This window comes from Stegodyphus dumicola, chromosome 2 (genome assembly GCF_044657685.1).
Source record: "Stegodyphus dumicola isolate Sdum_Otavi_A_Nest chromosome 2, ASM4465768v1".
In the NCBI taxonomy this organism is placed as follows: Eukaryota; Metazoa; Arthropoda; class Arachnida; order Araneae; family Eresidae; genus Stegodyphus; species Stegodyphus dumicola.
Window position 1 is genome coordinate 203209957 of NC_140769.1, and position 22005 is coordinate 203231961.

General features: G+C 32.1%; 1 protein-coding gene across 1 annotated transcript in view; it reads left to right on the plus strand.

The window, feature by feature from the left end:
• PolQ (DNA polymerase theta) overlaps nucleotides 1-22005 on the plus strand; it is a 123888-nt gene that overhangs the window by 5803 nt on the left and 96080 nt on the right. Inside the window, exons 2-4 of the mRNA XM_085810254.1 lie at nucleotides 2710-2920; nucleotides 3353-3404; nucleotides 13878-14124. Coding sequence (XP_085666380.1) covers nucleotides 2712-2920; nucleotides 3353-3404; nucleotides 13878-14124 — 508 coding nt within the window. The 5' untranslated portion in view covers nucleotides 2710-2711. The remainder of the gene's footprint in view (nucleotides 1-2709; nucleotides 2921-3352; nucleotides 3405-13877; nucleotides 14125-22005) is intronic.

The following is a 22005-nucleotide window of genomic DNA, read 5'->3' on the forward strand; positions in this document are numbered from 1 at the left end:
AGTATATACCCTTTCCTACTATGAACATTTCCACGTATAAAGTAAATAAAATATCCAAAACCTTTTCCCTCTAAATTATCTATTATAAACGTCACCAACGAATTTATAACGCAAACATTTAAAAATGGTTGCAAATACTTAGTGTCAAATATTTAAATTATTTCCATGCACGTTTACTTCTACTGAAACGTATTCGAAATTGCTACAAACATATAATTCACAAAATAACTATCATTTAATTAAAATATAATTAAACTATGTACACGTCGACTTATTTTTACTTAAAAAAACATCCCAGAATTGCACAAAAATGGTATTGCTCACACTCTTCACTATATCTATGTGCACTGCTTTTTTCTCATAAATTAGAAAAATTTCACTAAAATGCAGGAAAATTTTGTGAATTTTTAAATTCGGTAAAAAGGTCATATATGAAATTACCTGATCGCGAAAAAGTATATACCCTTTCCAAGGATGAACATTTGCACGTATAAAATAAATAAAATATCCAAAAACTTTTCCCTCTAAATTATCTGTTATAAACATCACCTGCAAATTTATAACGCAAACATTAAAAATGGTTCCAAATACTTAGTGTCAAATATTTAAGTTCTTTCCATGCACATTTACTTCTACTCAAACGTATTCCAAAATACTACAAACAGATAACTCACAAAATCACAATCATTAAATTAAAATATAATTAAAGTAAAAAACACTACTTAAAATATAAATAAGCACATACATTAAATTAATAAAAATTAGCTTACAATCTTAATTACTTTAAACTAATTCATTGCTAATAACAATTTTCCAATAATACCATATTAATTTATTTATTCCTTACATGCATAAAAATAATATCCTCAAATGATTAAAAATACTAACTTACCTAATCTTCTTCAGAATCTTGATGGCGAATAAACTTTTCTTATAGATTCGATAATCCAGTAGTCAACTGGCAGTCTATTCACCCAGTAATAAGAAATTTTAAAAAATTTCACCCATACTCAAACGACTTTCAGCAAACCATGTACTCTTCCTTATACAGTCAAAAGTCGTTAATTCGGACTCGTCGGGACTTCGGCGATTCCGGATTGTCGATTTTTCCGGATTATAGATCATCAGTTTAAATCTCGTAAGATGGCATGCAGAAATTCTAAAATAAAAAATATGAAACCGTAATTTATGAAATAAAGAACAATTATGATCTAAAGGGTATCAAAATTTGCAAAAAGAAAAAGCTTAATATTTATTTGTTTACTTTATTAAACATTTCTTTCAATGTAAGTTGTTTAAGTTTTGCTTCGTTTCATGTGATAATACTTTCTCTTTAATTCTATTAAACAGACATAATTTCTTGTTCAGTTACAAAGTTCCGCCGTTCAAGTCCTATAATTGCTGTGTCAAGAACACCGACTAATTTGTCAATCGAAATTTTTTTGTTTTCAATAACCTCTGTCACTTTTCTTCGCTATCGGAAGCGAATTATAATGATGAGGAACTTGTTTTAAATCATATCAAAGACGGAGCATATCGAGATGAAATACTACATTTGGTAAGGAATTATAAGCCAAATAAAAAAAAAAAACATCTGCGCTGAAGATAAGGATAGTGCTGACAAACAAATTCCAATTCATTAGGCGCCCGCCGCCGAGCAGCGTGAAATTGATAAACAGATTTCGGATTTCAAAACATACTTTCGCTTTAGATTCTTTACATATTAACAAATATATATCGGAAATTCTATTTGATATAATCGAAAGTTTAAGCTTACTTTTATAAAATTGCTCTTACAGTCTGCAAAAAATAATAAGCCGGATGCAATTCGAAAATTAAGGAACAACGCAATCATCAACATTAACTGAAATAGATAATTAGATAATTTTAGCTTATACGTCCATTATACATAAAATGCGCACGCGAAAACGTATTCTGCACTTGCGCACACTCATATGCGCAGTCGTAAAAGGTCTTACGCGCACGCGTGAACGCCTCTGCGCATGTGTCAACGTGGCGCATGCGCAGGAAGTTTTTAGTTTTGATGTCCGGATTATAGATCATTCCGAATTATGGGTGTCCGAATTAACGACTTTTGACTGTACTCCGTTTCACAAAATGTCCATTTTCACCAGATTTCTTGCACCACCATTCAAACTTATCTGTAATATCCTTCCTTTCACACAATCTCATTTCATTCCCACATGTTGGACATTCATACTTATCCGCAATTAATCCTACACTCATATACCATTCAAGCAATTCTTTTGGATTATCAGATAAACGCAATAAAAATTTAGAATTCACTTTAGATAGCGCCATGGGATCCAAAAATTAATCAACAATCTTTCACACAACACGCAATGAAGCTAAATATAAAATGCTATAAACTACTGCAGATATTTTTCCAAATTTCCCCCCTTTTCCGATTAAAGAACTGTAATTCGTTCATAAATGTCACATGACATATCTCATGATCTCTCATTTCGCTCACACAAAATAATGCGTAATCGGAACTGAGTACTTCTCACATTATTCCCAAAGTCCTAGGTAGTAACCTTTATCGCCTACCAAAATGTCGCCAAACTACCTGTTACCATATTCCAAAGATTAGCCGCAGATTTACTTGATATAAAAAGCAATGTTAATCAGAAAAATGACAAAGTAAAATATGTCATTTTACTAACATTTTTGCTTTTATGTGCTTAGATATGAAGAAGCTCACAAAAGAATGGAAAATAAAGAAACACAATCCTCAAAGTACAAAAACCAAGCATTTTATAAGTGGAAGCCCCATATGTGAAACTAATGGTCTTTCATTAATTTCACCAGTTGTTTGTAAAAACACAGTGTCGTTAAGAAAAGGACAGGAGTCCAATGTTCCACGTGGAAATGATAATCATCTTCGACATTCACAGAGGTGAGCATGATTATAATTTTGATTATTACTTTATACCAGGGGTTCTCAAACTCTTTTACCCCATGTGCCCATTTCACCTTTGGTTGAAGATCATTCTCTTTTCCTTTCCAAAACTCAAAAAATAAATGTCTAGATTTAGATGATTTTTTAACATGTTTTACAAATTAAACAACAAAATGTGTGGAAAATGTTGATAAATATCAAAACTTGAGTAAAAGTAGTTTTTTTTTTTTATATTCATAAATTAAAATTAAATACTTGACAGCTAAATAAAAGGCTGATCGCATTTTCTCTTGATACTATGAAATCCCCCCCCCCGAGTTGGAATCCACCCATGGTTGAGAACCATTGCTTTATATGTTGTATAAAAACTATTCATTTAATTATTTACTGAATTATTATTAAAATTAATTTCATTTAAATTTTTATTAGATTACAACTGAAAGATTCTAATAAATCATTTGAGGACAAAAAGTCTGATCAGGTATGTAAAATATTTCATATTTATTTATGAAATTTTTCAGTACAATTCCATTATAGGGCCCGTAAAAATGGCCAAACTACTGTTAATGCCAATGCTGTTAAAAATATTTATGGTAACCCTAATGTAGAAAAGGAAGCATAGTATCAAATAACTATCTTAGATTATTGTTTTAATTTAGATGAAAAGTTTATTTCATATAATATATTTTTTAGTGGAAGCATACTAGTAAATGGCTATCTCAGATTATTATTTTACATAAAATGAACGCCTAATTTCATATGATACATGTTTTTATTACTTTATAAAAAAAGGCTAAAATTAATAACTGAAATTAAACGGGAGGTATAAAATTTTTTATGTCTTCCTACATAGCAGACAAAATTTCATTTTTTTGTGCAAACATCTGTACATAAACTTGGAAAAGTAAGAATCGAAACGATGTTGAGCATTGCTCTGATGGTATTTATTACACCGTTTAACACTGCTCCGCAGCTACTCTGCTGTTTGTATATGACACCTACTTTCGGAGTCGTCAAAATTATAGTTGTGGTTGACAATAAAATGTTCAAAACTGGCATCTTGCAATTCATGATTTCCAGCAGTCAGTATAATTAATACTTCTTTCTGCAATATTTTCCATTATAACATTCAGTAAGGTTTTCACCAATCGATCTGGAACTGCGACTAAGAAACATTCATTTGATTCTCTACATATTCCACTGAAAACCCAATGTTTTGGAAGAACACGTCCAATGTTATTCTTTCTTTTACTGAAAAGGGCTTTCGTCTACTTCAATAAGTTTGCCACATCTGCCAGTTTTCAACTTAGGTTGAGTAGTTAAAGCTGTGGCACACACCTCATGCATGAAACCGTTCCAGTCTACGACTGTATTGTGATTCGTCTTCAGTTGGAGTTAAAAAAAATTCACTGTCTGCCAAAGATGTTGCGGCAAAAACATTGTGGATGAAAATGTTGCGAAGAAAACGTCATGGTTCAAAATACGAGGGCTATCCAGAAAGTAGATTACGTTTTGGAATAAAAAAATAAACAAAGTATAGGAAACAAATTTTATTATATACAGATGAAAGCCACACTCAAATACTACTTTTCTACATAGTCACCATACAAATTAAGGCATTTATCGTAGCGATGTACGAGCTTGGAAATTCCTTCGTCGAAAAATTCGGCCGCCTGCGCCTTCAACCACTTCGTTACCTCTTCTTGCAGCTGTGCGTCGTCATCAAAACTTTTCGCTGATGATTTCGTGCAACAAACTTCGCGAAATTTGTGGAAAACTCAAAGAAAGTTCCGTTATTGTGAAATTTCGATTTTCACGGACTTTAGCATCGACTTTTTCGAGAAGTTCGGCGGTCACTATGCTGGGTCTCCCACTTCGATCTTCGTCGTGAACATTGGTTCGGCCATTTTGAAATCTTATGACCCACTGACGCACTCCACCTTCAGTGATAATGTTGTCCCCATACACTTCATGAAGCTGCCGATAGATTTCTATCGGTTTACAGTTTTTTGCAGTCAGAAACCTTATTACTGAGCGCAGCTCGCGGGATTTTCAATTAATGCAGACATTTCAAACCGTCACAGTATCTGAACGGAGCACAGCACGAACCTCTCACTAGCACGGCTAGATGCAGACTGAGCTGCGCAACGCTCTGACCCCAAGATGGCCGCGCTAGCCCCGCCCCTAGCGGACACAGACGGAAACGTAATCTACTTCCTGGATGGCCCTCATATTGTGGTTCTAAAACATCGTGGTACAAATTATTGTGGTAAAAAATAAAGCAGTTGAAAAATTGTCGTCAAAAATATCGTGGTAAAAAATAAAGTACCTACAGATCATCGCATGATGATAACATCCATTGCACACATGTGTTTTCAAGTTTTAAAAATTGTAAATGCATGTTCGTATAAAGTTCATAGAGCGCAATAAGGAACGAGGGATTCTTTTACTTCTATTTTTCATATATTTGAACGAACTAATAAATTTTTTCTGAAAAAATAAGAAGGAAACTTAAGCATTTAAATATTGAAAATGAGTAGAAAATTAATGCAACTTAAAATGCTTAATAGAATTTTAAATTTATGTAGTTAATTAACAAAGGTCATTAAAAAAGGAAACTTTTTTATAAAGTTTAACTGATAATTTTTCATGAAAAATACAGTCTAAAAATGCTTAGAAAAAGGAAGATAAATAACTACATGAAGTTATCTCTTTAAAAATTGCCTAGTTAATGATCAAATTATTTTTTTTTCATATTAGTTAATCTGATATTGTTTTAATGAAAATTACATATTGTTTTGTTTCCATTCCTTTGTTCCAAAGTGTTATTAACATTTTTATGTACAGCATGCAGTCAATTTTTTTTTTTTTATGTCAATTTGTTAGCTATGATGAAAGTCGGTTACATAATATGTCAGTATGTGATTTGAAAAATGCAGGTATGAGATGTTATTATCATGCAATGATTTGTAGGTACTTTATTTTTTACCAGAATATTTTTGATGACGATGTTTTTAAACTGTGAAGTTTTTGAACAGCTTTATTTTCTACCACGATATTTTAGAACTGCGGTTTTCTCTTTGCGATGTTTTCTCCCAATATTTTGTACCACGAGTTTTCTCCTTGTGTTGTTTTCTCTGCAACATTTTCATCGACGATGTCATTTCGCCACTAACGGTAAAGCATAATTTCATCTCGTGGTTGTTTGAACATAATTTTCTACCATGAATGATGTCTTTTCTTTGAAAAAATTCTATTGCAGACTTTTGGACAATGGGCAATTCCCAAATTGTTAAATCCATAACATTATCTAAAAAGAATTAAAAAAAGTATTTCAGTAGCAAAACTAGTATTTCACTAGCGACGTACAGATATAGAAGTGTAAGTTTACGCACTTTGAGATCAGCGCACGGTTAAATGGGCATGTTTGCTAGATTTGGCACATTTGCACATATATTTTTGCTGCAATTTTTTATTGTCCCTAAAACAGAATTGCACCAATTTTTCTTTTAAATTGCAAATAAATATCTTACAAGGCTAGCTATGTTGTTAAATAATACTTATAAAATACTGTGGAATAAATGTTTGATGAATAAATAAAATATTTTAATATCTTAACCCTTTCGCAGTGAAGTCGTCCATATCACCTGTGCATTCACACAAAAGCAGGTCGCCCGAATGCCTGTATCTATCTTCTACCTGATACTTTTTCCCATCACGTTAGTACATAGCTCATTGGTTTCAGGATTTTTTAAATGACATGTCAATCATTCTTTTGAAGTAGTAGCTGTCTTATTTGAATGCACCTTCCCTCTCCTTTACTTGTGGACATCTTGAATACACGCCGAGTGTACTACCATTACACCATGAAGGCATGCAGAAAGTAGGAAGAAAACACCTTATATGCTCTTCTTTTTAAAGGGTGACTGGGGATTAGGGGACTCAATCACCAAATCCTGATGGTGAAGAATGATCATCTACTACCTTTTAGTTTGGGTGCAACTATAGAAACATTCGGATTTTTTTTTTTAAGCAAGAAATATGAAAAATAAGCAATGCCCTTGCAGGGATTCAAACTTGTACCTCTCAAATATGCACTGAATATGCTATTGCACCATGAAGGCATGCAGAAAGAAGAGAGAAAATACCTTATAGTTTATCGTTAATGTTGTGGTATTCTGCTTGTCAGATGGGAAGGAAATCTGTTCCAACTGAAATTTGTATACAATATTTGGGGAGGACATATTTTGGACTGTATCAGTGAGAAAGAGTTAAATTATTTATGTAATACAAAAAAATGTTATTGAAAATCAAAAAGTGTTTTTGTTTTTAAGAAATTCTCTAAGTTGAAAATTGTACAGTATATATCTTCTTAAAGCTACCAGAAGGAAGGTGGAGAAATTATATACGAGGGCTATCCAGAAAGTAGATTACGTTTTGGAATAAAAAAATAAACAAAGTATAGGAAACAAATTTTATTATATACAGATGAAAGCCACACTCAAATACTACTTTTCTACATAGTCACCATACAAATTAAGGCATTTATCGTAGCGATGTACGAGCTTGGAAATTCCTTCGTCGAAAAATTCGGCCGCCTGCGCCTTCAACCACTTCGTTACCTCTTCTTGCAGCTGTGCGTCGTCATCAAAACGCTGCATAGCCAGCCACTTCTTCATTGCTGGGAATAGGTGGAAGTCGCTCGGTGCCAGGTCGGGACTGTACGGCGGATGAGGAAACAACTCCCACTTAAAAGATTCAAGAACTTTACGAGTGACATTTGCCGTGTGGGGCCGGGCGTTGTCGTGAATCAACAAGATCTTAGAGCTCAACATTCCTCTGCGCTTGTTTTGAATTGCTCTTCTGAGTTTTTGGAGAGTTTGGCAATACCTTTGAGAGTTTATTGTAGTGCCTCTTTCCAGGAAGTCCACCAAAATTACACCTTTTCTGTCCCAAAAAACAGTCGCCATCATCTTCCTTGCCGACATTGTTTGCATGCATTTCTTGGGTTTTTGGGGAGAACTTGTGTGCCCCCACTGCATTGATTGCAATTTCGTTTCACAGTTCACATGTTTCACCCATGTTTCGTCACCAGTAACGATGCGATCGAGTAAAGAGTCACCATCCTTATGGTAAGCGTCCAAAAAGTTCAACGCTGCAGCCATTCGCTGATTTTTGTGGTCCTCTGTCAAGATTTTTGGAATCCATCTTGCACAAAACTTGTGGTAACCAAGCTTTTCGCTGATGATTTCGTGCAACAAACTTCGCGAAATTTGTGGAAAACTCAAAGAAAGTTCCGTTATTGTGAAATTTCGATTTTCACGGACTTTAGCATCGACTTTTTCGAGAAGTTCGGCGGTCACTATGCTGGGTCTCCCACTTCGATCTTCGTCGTGAACATTGGTTCGGCCATTTTGAAATCTTATGACCCACTGATGCACTCCACCTTCAGTGATAATGTTGTCCCCATACACTTCATGAAGCTGCCGATAGATTTCTATCGGTTTACAGTTTTTTGCAGTCAGAAACCTTATTACTGAGCGCAGCTCGCGGGATTTTCAATTAACGCAGACATTTCAAACCGTCACAGTATCTGAACGGAGCACAGCACGAACCTCTCACTAGCACGGCTAGATGCAGACTGAGCTGCGCAACGCTCTGACCCCAAGATGGCCGCGCTAGCCCCGCCCCTAGCGAACACAGACGGAAACGTAATCTACTTCCTGGATGGCCCTCGTATATATATATATGTGTGTGTATGTTGGGTTGCTTGGAAAGTAATTTGGTTTTTTTCAACAGAAGGTTTAATTGTAATTTTTCATAGCCAATTTCATACTGAAGCTGCATAATCATTATATATTTTGACAGCTGAGATAGGAAGGCTTGTTTGTGAGAAAGTTGCATTGATTCTACACAGTAGTTTTTGTTTGGTGCCGTTTAACATATGGAAAGTGAAAAGCAGCATTTTTGGCAATTTTTATTTTTTTGCTATCAAAAAGGTAAAAATACTGTTCAAGCAAGAAAAAAAAAAAAAAAAAAAGTTATCTAATGTGTATAGAAAAGATGTATTGACAGGATACCAGAGCCAAAACTCTTTTGCAAAATTTCAAAATTTTGAACTTGAAGATGCATCGCATTCTGAAAGGCCAGTTGAAGCTAAAGAAGAGCTTAAGAATGTGAGAAATCCATATGTTGAGCTTTGAAGTTAAATTTAGGCATTTCGAATTATCATGCACGGTCGAATTCCATAAATTTAATCTATCAGCAATCTCGTGAGTTGTTATTCGCTGGTTTGCATCAATGAATGCCTTTATTGTGTCTTCATCAGCTCTGATTAAATTATGCTCATACACCAGAAGATTACATTAAGTGCTGTTTGAAATAAAAATAGTTGATTTTTTATTCAGTAAAACCCAAGGATCAGGGCCAGAGCTGATGTGACCACTTTTTAATAAAGCAAACAATTAAATACTGAGCTTTGTTTATTTCTTTATCTTTTAAATTTCAATTTCTTTAAGGTCATAAATGCTTCATTATTTCATAAATCACTATTTCATATTTTCAATTTTATAATTTCTATATGTCATCTTACTAGATTTAAACTGATGACATAATATCCAGAAAAATTCCAAATCTGGAATTGTTGAAGTGTCAATGACTCGATCTCGGACATGCAAAACCGACATGAAAATGAACATACAAAAACCATAAATGTCTATTTTAGTTTTATTATCTCCCCCTTGCATTTTAAAAGCAGTAACTAATTGTAATGAATTTCTCTAAACTGCATCATTTCAAAATTAATCCATGTCATATAATTCTTGCATGACACTAATGATACAGGTACTTCCTTAAAGTTTTGGCGGTACTTTTCCATTTCGTCGGCACAAATCTCGCCAAGCAGACTTTATTGGCGACAACACACAGTATACACATAAAAAAATATTAGCAAATGTTAGTTCTAAGAAATTTTTATTTTGAAGGCATAAACATTTTAATATCATTTAAAATTTTGTAAAAAGACATTAATTTAAGAATTTATTATGCTTTCATGGTACAACATCCTGATTCGCCGTTTCATATCACGTGACCCCAAGTGATCTCATTTCACGTAAACTACGCTACAAAAGTCTAATTGTCTCTGTAATTATCTACAATAATTTGAAGTTAAATCTTAATTTAGAATACAAGTTTAAATGCAAGAATTATTTCATTTCGTACGAATAGCTTACTCAGAAATTATGTAAAACTGCAGTGCTTTACTTTGCTAGTGCATTCGCATTAGAATTGATGAATTTAACCCTTTGCTTTTCCTACAGTTTAGCCTTCAGGTGAGCTGTGTGATTGCATCCTAATTGACTTAATTACCGCGAATGGCCTTAGGGCATAAAATTGAACTATCTGGTAAAAATTCTTATGTAACTGTATGCCAGTATTAAGAGAAACCATCAATCTAATAAGAAATGGATGCGACTTGTTTTGAAAATTAGGCATAAAAGGTTACCAGAGAGGATATTCCATTTGGCATTGGTTGTACCATTTTTGGCGACTTTATCACTTGCGCCGGCAAAATGGAAAAGTGCTGTTTTGGCTTATAATGACATCAAATTTGGGAAAAAATTAGCCATTGGGAACAAATCTCAATTGAAACTAAATTATTCTGCATGGGGATTTCATTTTAGATATGTTGCATTCTGTCTCTCGCTGCTATCCTATCAACCTCCAATCTGCTTGCTGTCCACTGCTACTTCAGATGTTCTTCAAAAATCTAAATGATACTGATGTATTTCTTAAGGAACAGATGTGATTTTTGTATTAAGTTGTTTGTAGCTGTGTTTGTTAATGATAAAAGAAATGTTCAGCCAGCTTCAATGATTGCTACTGTCTGTATAAATTAACTTCTAAATCATTACTCATATATATATTTGTATTTATATTATTGTATGTTTATGGTCCACAATGATCTGATTAAATAAGCTAGATAAATAGAAGATTTAGATCTAATTGCAGTTTAAAAAAATAACAGTTTTGATAAACAAACTAGATCAGTGTTTCTCAATGCAATTTACTCGTAGGACTGGTAAAATATTTCATTGTTTTATCTCGGACCAGTGAGGTTAGTAATTTGGACTACTGACATAATGTTGACATATACAAAACTGTAAGTCTTAAACAATTGAAAGGACCAGCAAATAGTGTTTGCAGACTGGCGGCTGAGAAAACTGAACTAGATCGCAGAAAAGCTCAAGAAGAAATGTGAGATTACACTTTTGTGCTCTTTTGCACAAAGCAAAAGTAATGAACTTTTAATGCCAATTACTTAGTAAGTACTATGTCAACCTGTAAAGAAGCTAAACTAATTTTCAGTTAACTTGGGTCTCTCAATTTACAGCGTATTATTTCAACATACTTATACTCTTAACTAAAGAGGAGATGAAAGGGAACATGCCACCAGAACTTTCTAAAAAGTCAATTTTGGCTTTTTTGAAAATGTGTTTCTTGACAACTTCCAATATATAGCCAATTTAAAGAGCAATAATATAATATTACCTCTTTGGTGTCAGAATTTGTTGCAAAGACTCTGTAGTCTTCAAAAACCTTCATTTCTAATTATCCTTAAATTATTTTCACAGTTTCAACAACTATTCACCCCAAATTAAAAGTATTATGAAGTAATAAAACATTTTAACCTATAAAATCACTTTAAGTGCTCACAAATTAAAATTATATGAAATATATAGTAATGAAACATGATATTAGTATAAAAGAAATACAGTAAACAATAAGCAAATAAAAACAGTTAGATAATAGTATTAATTGCATGAAAACTGATAAACAGCTAAAAAAAAGGGCACATACTCTATTAAATTACAGTTATCATGACTATATTATATTTATAGCACCTAAAATGAAAAAACAGCTTTTTAAAGAAATTTTATATAAAAACTATTACTTTTATTTTGTAATCAAGGGAGGAAAGAGCATTTAACATTAAAACTGTTTTTCACTCTTTAGTTATTACTAATTTACATTATTTTAAATGCAGTACATTTAAATATGTAATGTACTGAAAAGTACATTCTCAAGCCACTATTTTTTCTTATTTAGGCATTTTTTTTAACTATCTTGTTTCTGTATGCATCGCAGGTCATTCTTCCTGTGACTTTTTCTAGTTTAAGCATGATGCAATTATTGGTTCTTATTTCTGTAATTAGTGGAAGTGAATGCAAAGTAGTTATATCAATGAATAATATGTTGACTCTTTCTGCGATAATAATAATATTGTTGCACGCGTACGTACGGGTTCGTAATAGATTGAATGCAGAAGTCTGATGAAAAGTTAATAAAATTTATTCTTATCACAAGAAATAAAACAAAATGCTGAAATTTTTCTTCACAGATATTTGTACAATATCACGCAGTAGTTATATTTTAAACTACTAAAACGTTAAATAGAACACAATTCAAAGCGCAGAGAAAGCTAATTCGATCTCAAAATTACAGCAGCTAAGTAAACAACTTAGTAAACAGCTAAACTGAGATGTTTTTCTCTGGCTTTTTAAAGCTTTTTAATCATTTGTTAGAACAATCTGGTAATTTTTATTTTCTCGGTTTCTGGAAAGCAAAAGATTAGAATTACAATTACAGCTAATATACAATTGCATTTATTCAATTTAAACATAAATTACAAGATATCTATTTATTAAATGTTAAATGTGCATGCTCCTGTATTTCCTTTCCAGTGTGGCTTTCTCTTAAAATAAGAGAATTATTAAAATGTTATTAAAATTTGTGCTGCATTGCACGGGGATATAAAACAATTTTAATTACAATTCACCTAGAAATAGTCAACTTAATACAAAATCTTAATACTATAAGTTTATAAGGTATTTCTCCCTTCTTTCTAGCGTGCCTTCGTGGTATAGTGGTTCTGCACACTGGGCCGGTATTCCAGAGGTCCGTGGTTCGATTCCCAGAGAAGCCGTCTGCTCTTTTTTCATCTCTGGATTTTCCAATTAACCTAATGTCTCTACAGTGGTGCCGGAACTAAAAGAGTTGTGGATGAGGACTCTCCACACTCAGGATTTGGCAATTGGGTCCCCTGGGAAAAAAAAAACAGTCATCCTTTAAAAGGGGAAGTATGCAAGGTATTTCTCCTGCCTTCGTGTGGTATAATGGTTCTGCACACTGGGCCGGTATCCAGAGGTCCGCGGTTCGATTCCCGGCAAAGACGTTTGATAATTTTTCAATTCTTCCGCTTCTGAAAAATACCTAATGTCTCTACAAGTTTATTTTATAATGTAAGATTAAAAATAAAAAAATAAAATAAAATAAAATAAATTCAAGTGCGAATGAAATAGGCAACCAAGAATTGTTACAGTATTATAGTTATTCTAAAATTAAGTAAAAATAGACTACTACTATGACTATAAAGTATGATATTGTTTATATGTCTAATTGTATTAAATCTTATTGATAAACTCTATGCCCTGACTGAATTATTAATGTGTTAAAGGGTTAATTAAAGCAGTATTTGTATGGTTGATGTGTAAATGCAATTTGAACTTCAATAAAAATTCCTTAATTAAATATATAAATATATTTGTGATATTAGCTGTTAAAAAAGCAGTTCATATAGGAAGAAAAATCGGATGAAATTGCTTCAGTTCTGTCATTTTGAAATAGAATTGCAACAACTTGTTTTTTTCCTCCCTCTTTTTTTCTTTTAGTTTCACTTTTGAAATACATTTTTCATTTCAATAATATTTACTAAGAAGCATTTTTTTTTTTTTTTTTCCTTAGAAGATAAAATCAGAAATAAAGCAGAATTGCTAATATTTTGCTTTAGCAATACCTGTATCATTGAAAATATCCATTTCATTCATATTCTATTTTAATTAGCTTTTGAAAATTTAAGCACTTCTTCATATTCAGTATGTCTTTTTTGTTAAAGGATGCCTGTTGCACTCGTAATAAATCATTCAAAGATGAAATTGACAGAGAATTTGCATCGTCTAGAAGTAAGTCCAAGGAAACTAAAATGGTAAAAACTGTGAGAGCTAAAACATATAACATCTTTTCTCATTGCAGTCCAGATTTTGATACAGATACATCTTTCATTAGTAAGAAACATAGTCAGGTAACAGATTCATCATTAATTGATAAGAAAACTTCTACAGCAAAGGAAAATCAAAATAATGGTGAGTAAAATGATATTTTTTTAATTTTCCTAAATAATTAACTAATGCATTTATAGCCAATGTTCACTAAATATTTTCAAAGGCGCAAATACCTTTTGATTAGTTTTAATTAATTCTGAGCCAAAGATTGCAGTTAGGCTAATAATTATTACTGAAAATTACATTTGAAATTTTTAAGACTTGGGAAATTAAATATCTATTAATTACATTAACTGAGTTTTTTATAGCAAGGACCAAAGAAGTTAGCTAATTTGTAGCATTATGTTTTCGGCTGTTTTCCTCTTAATTTTGATTTTTATGTCTTCAAAATAATGTCTGTAAAGCCATATAACTTCTTTTGTAGCAACATCTGAGAGCTGTCCTGAGCAGTATGGTAGCGATGCTGACTGCCATATCATTGGGCCCAGGTCTAAATCTGAGAGAAAGCATGGATGTTTGCAAAACAAAAGCTCTCTTGAGTAGTTTGGTTTTAGAGCAAGAGAGGCCTGAGACTTTGGATCTCAGGTGTTCTCCATCAAAACTGAGATAAAGCTGTACAGTTAGCATGATGGGATTATACCTGTTTGACCAATGGTGAAATTCCAAGGTTCATACGGTCCTTAAAAGTCCTTAAATTTTTCAAAAATGATTTTTGTCCTTAAAAGTCCTTAATTTTGGTCAAAATGAATAAACGGTCCTTAATTTTGCTCATTTGACATTTCTTATCATTTCTAATGATTGCCATTATAAGCGTGAAGTGCGATTTCTCATGAATATGGAATTAAAATTACATGGATCTTAACCAATCTGTTGGCGTATTTGCGTTGCAAACGATAAAAAAACAATTAGCTACCCTAGGACGAAAGTATCGGGTGTCTGATTGGCTATTCACCCAATCTTTCCAAACAGGTGTTATCCATAAATTTATGCAGATTGTGATGAAAGCGTGAAGCCGGAAGTTCTTTAAGAGGCGAAAGTGATGATGAAGGTGCTCGAAGAAAAAAAAGGGGGGGAATTCTGAAAATATTTGCCAAAATTAGAACAATTCCAACTTGGAAGGCCACAACCCCTCCGACGCCAATAGGAATGAGATGCCTGGAAAGTGCATTTTCAATAAACTGTGGCTTCATCAAGCTGACTACAAAGACTGGATATTGATGGATGACAATCCTTATAAAGCTAAATGTGGTCTTTGTCTGAAACAAATTGAAATTTCTAGAATGGGAGAGTCAGCGCTGAAAATTCACATGAAAGCTAAGTTTTGTTTTATCATTTCAATTTGTTTTTACACGGTTTTGCTTACCTTAATTTCTGTGTTTGTTTGAATTAAGCCATAAATTAGGCACATATATGTATGGGATATTGGGATTATGAGTTTATTTCTGCAGAGGGTCTGCTATCGATTTCGCAGGAAATCTATTGGCTCCATTTCGATTTTAGGTCGCCAAGGGCAAATTCGGTAACGCTAGCCAAAAAAAAAGTGAAGTTCAGAAATACGTTTTGAAGCTTCAATAGACAATTAAGTATTTGGTTTAATCCTATGCACAAGGTATCCGTTGCATAAGGGATTTGGCTACTTTTGGCAACTTTATGATGAGCAGTAAACGGGGCATATACAATGAGTAGTTAAACAGGTCATTTTGGTGTTGGCGATAATTTTCAAAATTGCACCAAGGCTGCACCGTATACTAGAATTTTATTAAGTATTTTTATAAAAGGAATACTGCTTTCAGAAGAATGTTATTGAATTTTAATATCACATCAGTTATCCAAATAGTTGGTCGATATAAAATTTCATTGTGATAATGATTGAAATTATCTTTTGTTATTAAGCTAATTTCACCTATTTATAACTAGAAATTAAAATGAAAGCTAAATCCTGAATAAAAAGTAAGTGCTGAAATGATAAGGAAAAAATAAAAGAAACGGAAGATTAATAAATTAAAAGAAAATGACATAATACACATGACAATGAAAATGACAATGAAAGCGAAATGGTTGCTACACGGAGAAAACGTGTTCATGGTGTTGCCAATATAGCATTCTTATGGCAATTTTAGTGATGTAACGGAATCTCTGCAGAAATGCTTGCCTAGAATATTTCGCGATGTAGAAATTTTTTATCTATATAGTTCATTTTTTAAGTGTTAAAATATAATGCTTAAGAAAAATTCATACATTTTTGTTTAACAATAAAACCAATTATTGCAGAATTTTTATCTTTGCTCCAACATCTGATAGATAAAGAAATAATGTTTTGAATAAAATTTTCTGCTGTGAAATTCTGCTTTTACCGATGGTTGCAAAATGTCCCAGCAGTTGAAAGAGCCATTGAAATATGAGATGACTTGCTACTATACGTTAAAAAAGTTGAAATGGGGCAGTTTAAAAAAAATTCATTGAAATCCTTCTCAAATATTTAGGAGGCTACTAAGGATAAAACATTTCTTATAAAATTAAATTTTTTTCTCTCTCTTTCGAAAATATTATTGCCTTTCCTTGAATATTATCAAAGCGATAAACCACTTATTACCTTTTTTGCTGAAGATATCTTAAAACTTGTAAATGATTGCTTTTAGCACTTTAAAATTTTGAAACTAGAATATTCAAAAATAATTAAAGCAGAAAATCTTTATAAATTTAATTTTAATGATCCAAATTGTTATAATGATAAAAGTAAAGTTTATTTGGGATTCATTGCTGAGCAGTTAATGAATGATAAATGCCGCAAGAAGGACATTTCACAAGCTGCAAGTTTTGCATTGAAACAAGAAGGTCAACAATGTGTCTTAACAATGGTACAACACTTAATGGCTAAATGTCCAATAAATTATTCTCTTATTCGAAATGCATCTTGTATAGACCCACAGTTGATGGCTAAAAGTCCAGAAAAAGCCCAGAACAAAATGAAAATAGTTCTAACCATATTAACGCGGAAAAAATGTGTTTTACAAGATAATTGTGATGAAATTCTGCTGCAGTTTGGAGAGTTTCTAGACAAAGTAGTTAAGAGAAATCTACATGAATTTTCTACTTTTGATTCTCAAAGTCTTTCTCTTGACACATTTCTCACTTATTTTCATGATTTCCACTATTCTAAAGTATGGAAAATAGTGAAAATGATTCTTATCTTGTCACATGGACAGGCCTTTGTGGAAAGGGGCTTCTCTGTAAATAAAGCAGTTGAAATTGAAAATTTAAGTGACTCATCATACATTTCTCAATGCACAGAATTTGATTACATAAAATTTTCTGGAGGTATTCTTAATATCGAAATTAATTAAGAAATGAGATCAGCAGCAGCTTCGATAGACGCTTTTAGCAGATGAAGCTGAGACGAGCAGGAACATTGATTTGTTTATCAAAGCAAATAAACTTAGAAGAATAGTTAAAGAAAATGAAATAGACATAAATAAATTAGATGTTAAAATATCTGAAAAAATTTCAGATTTTAAAAAAGCATAAATGTTTTGTATCTTTTATTGCATAGTTTATTATTCTAGTATCTTTCAAAAAACCAAAGAAATAAATTGTATGTTTACAAATCTGTTATTTTAATCTGCAAAATATTCTTACATTGCAATTATAATAGTAGTTGACTGTGTTTAAATAAATATCAAATAAGTTAAATAATAATCATGTAAATCTCTAAAATATCTGTGGCTGTTATTAGTGTGAAATACACTTATACAAGTTTTTCAAGAAATTATGCTCTTAATTTAATGTTATCTTCTTCATAACTTGTAGCGAGTTAGTTTAATTTTCAAAATTGTTTTATGTTAAGTATTAAATTGAATTTAATAATAGTGCATAATACACACTTTTGTTAGTTTCTTAAATGGATAGGTGCTTTATTCTATTCTTTTTTTTTTTTTTTGTTTGTTTGTTTGCTGATAGGTCCTTAATTTTTTCTTTGATGGTCCTTAAAAGTCCTTAATTTTCATGTAAGGAAATGTGTACGAACCCTGAATTCTAGTAGCCAGCCCACTTCTTTCTACCTTTACCTGTAAAATCTGAGAGTGACAAATTCAGTCTTGTTCCTTTAGTGTGAATTGACAGTATTTTTTTCATTTTAGGCAATCAATGCAGCTAGCATCCTGCATGAATTAAGTATATGAATAATTCAAGTCAAATGTACCTTTATTAAGCTGTCTTTTGGGAGAAAGCCTTTATTTTTTGAAAATCAGTGTCACCTTATGTTTAGAGTCAGAAAATCTGCAAACAGCAAATTTGTCAAAATTATGAATATCTGCTTCTTATAGAGAAGTGCCTTCAAGGTATACATAAATATATTGAAAGATTAATTCATTATTTACCTTCCATTTTAAATTAAGCTAAAAATTTTAATCATAATAAAATTATTAGATTTTATCATGGCTTGATGATACATGATTTAATGAATATATATATAATTAAATTATGTATAATTGCCAAACTCTTATGAGCTTGCTGAAAGAAACTGAGAAAAATCATAAGTACCTGCATATTCATAAGAGCCAAATTCTTCAGTCAGCCATTCACAGCCCATTCAGCCATAGAAACTGTATCAAGATGAATTGCTGATTTAACCTTTTCAGCCATTCGCAGACAGTATTTTCGAAGTAAAAAAGGCAAGAAGTTTATTTTTTTGCAATTCCATCAAAATAATTATTGGATATTCTTTGTAATTCTGTTGTTAGAAACTATGATAATGATATGATTACTGTTTAGACATTTTTATGTGTATTAGTGTGTTTTTATAAGAGTAATACAAATTAAATGATATTAAACATAATTTAAAAAAAATTTCAGCATCTTTTTTGTTCAATCGTAATAACTTCTCTGGATTGCATAATTTCTAAATCATTCCATTTTGCACGTCCTGCACAGTGTTGATGACATAATAATTGGGAACTGAATCTTTTAACTCAAACCAAAACTTTTCTCTTCGTGTGCTTCTATATTGCATAACTACCAGGGCTGTGGAATTGGAGTCGGGCAAATTTTGGGGTAAAAGGAGTCGGAGCTGGAGTCGCTAAAAACAGGTCGACTCCGACTCCAATTTTTGTTGGACAGTTTGAATTTGAAATGAAATTAAAATGAATTGAAAAAAATTAATGACAAGCTGAGTTATTATTTTTATCTATATACATTAATGAATAGTTATTTTCTATTTTATTGACGTATTAATAAATAAATATAAGGGAGGAGGCTGGAATTGATATGTGCCATTAGTGATTGAACTGATTCATTTAGTTACAAATCTCGCTGTTAAATTTAAGTAAGCAGCAACAGCAGCAAGAACTCCCAAAATTGATGCCATTCTTAGGAAGCGAGCAGGAAAAGGAGCAATTATTGATCAAGATAAAGAGGTTTTTAGAATTAAGAACTTTTTTAGAAGATGTAGATAATCCTAATGTTTCACTAACAGAAAGACTGTGGAATGATCTTGCAGATTTGGAAAAGCTTCTTTCTACACCGTATATAGCCACAAAAAAAAAAAAAAAAAAAAAAAAAAAAAAAACCCGACTATGATGTTTGTTCTTTTTGAAATGGAGGGTTTATTGCAAAAGGAATCATTTCTTCAATGAAGAAAAGAGAAACTAATTGTTAGTTAAACAATGAGATCTTGCTGTGTTCAATATATGTAGATCCGAAACACCGAATTTTCTTGGATGAGGAACAAATTAAAAAGGCAAAGAAAACCATCTATGAACTTTCATTAAAAATGAAGTTATTCTCAGAACAATTAGAAAAACTGAAATCAGGACAGCCAAACTTCAGACATTGCAATTGAGTCTCTATCATTCTCTTCCAAAGGTGAATTAGATTTTGAGAAATATTTTTGGATAATATTGAAAAGGCTAAGGCAAAGTGAATGAAAATAAAGAACCAGGAGCCTTTAGATATAAAAATGAAAAAATACAAAGAAGATTTCTACATGGCTTTTGAAGAAATAGAGAAATATGATTGCGCTTGCAAGACACCTCTTTTAGAACTTATAAAAATCTATCCTGAAAAGTTAAAAGAAGTAGCCCTAACAGTAATAGCTCTTCCTCCTACTCAAGTTAATGTGGAAAGACTCCCTCAGCTCTGAAGTTTATCAAATCGGATCTATGGCTCTCCAACAAAGGTTTTGCCGAAGCTATACTGTTTCTTAGAAATAACTAATGCCAGTTTTTCCATTTCATAATAAATGCTAATTAATATAAATAATTTGCTATGTCATCTTTTTTTTTTTTTTCTTTTTTTTTCTGTAGCATCTATTACATCTTTTATATTAAAAAAATTAGCTGTAACCCATATCTATATGTTTACATATACAGTTAAAAGTCGTTAATTCGGACACCCAGAATCCGGAATGATCTATAATCCGGACCTCAAAGCTACAAACATTCCACGCGTGCTGATGCATGCGCGTAAGACCTTTACAGCTGCGAATATGCGTGTGCGCATGCACATAATACGTTTACGCGTGCGCGTTTAATGTATAATGGACGGTATAAGCTAAGCTAAAATTATCTAATTCAGTTAATGTTGCAGATTGCGTTGTTCCTTAATCTTCGAATTGGATATGCCTTATTATTTTTTGCAGACTGTTAGAGCAATTTTATAAAAGTAAGCTTGAACTTTCGATTATGTCAAATAGAATTTCTGATATATATTTACTAATGTGTAAAGGATCTACAAAGCGAAAGTATGTTTTGAAGTCCATTAAACAGAAAGTATAATTGCTGCAAAAAATGGATAAAGGCATATCCTTTGATTATCTGATCATTCCGAAATATGTTTATCAATTTCACGCTGCTCTGCGGGGGCGGGGAGGGGGGAAACGACGCAGCATGCAATGGATTGGAAGTTGATCTGTCGGCACTATCCTTATCTTCAGGGCAGATGTTTTTATTTTATTTAGCTTATAATTCCTTACTAAATGTAGTAATCCATCTCGATGTTCTTCGTCTTAGATATGATTTAAATCAAGTTCCTCGTCATTATAATTCGCTTCCGATAGTGAAGAAAGTGACACAGAGGTTATTGAAAACGAAAAATTTCGATTGACAAATTAGGCGGTATTCTTGACACAGCAATTATAGGACTTCAACAGCGGAACTGAAGAAGAAATTATATCTGTTTATAGAATTAAAGAGAAAGTATTATCATATAAAACGAAGCAACTTAAACAACTTACATTGAAAGAAATGTTTAATAAAGTAAACAAATAAATATTAAGCTTTTTTTGTAAATTTTGATACCCTTTAGATGATAATTGTTCTTTATTTCATAAATTATGGTTTCATATTTTTAATTTTATTATTTCTGCATGTCATCTTAACAGATTTAAACTGATGATCTATAATCCGGAATCAAAGTCCCGACGAGTCCGGATTAACGACTTTTGACTGTATATATATATGAGGGAGTCGAATCGGAGTCTTCAAAATTCCAGTAGTCGGAGTCAGTCATTTTCCCTACCAACTCCACAGCCCTGATAACTACACACTTCAGCTTCACTCTCTATCCTTCTAGAATGTAATTTCGCTGTCTTGCTTGCTATTGCAATTATATTAAAAATGTAATAGGCATGACTAGAGTGCCAAGTGAATTGTGGCAACAAACGTCAACTGGAAAATAAAGATAGAATTAAAACTGCTTTGACTGCCAAGTTTTTTATATATCACAAAGTAAACATTAGCATACTACGCAATCAGAATTCTTCCTCTGCACTATGGATCTACGATCTATCCTTATAGCTATTACGTATCAACATTGCTCCGTCTTTTCCTTGCTATTATTTCATGTATATATTGCACTATAATATTATTAATTAATATGTATATATTTGTATTTAAATTAATTAGTGATATGATAGTTACAATTAATAGTAAGATAGTATATTTTTCCATTAATGGGCTGCCAATCATT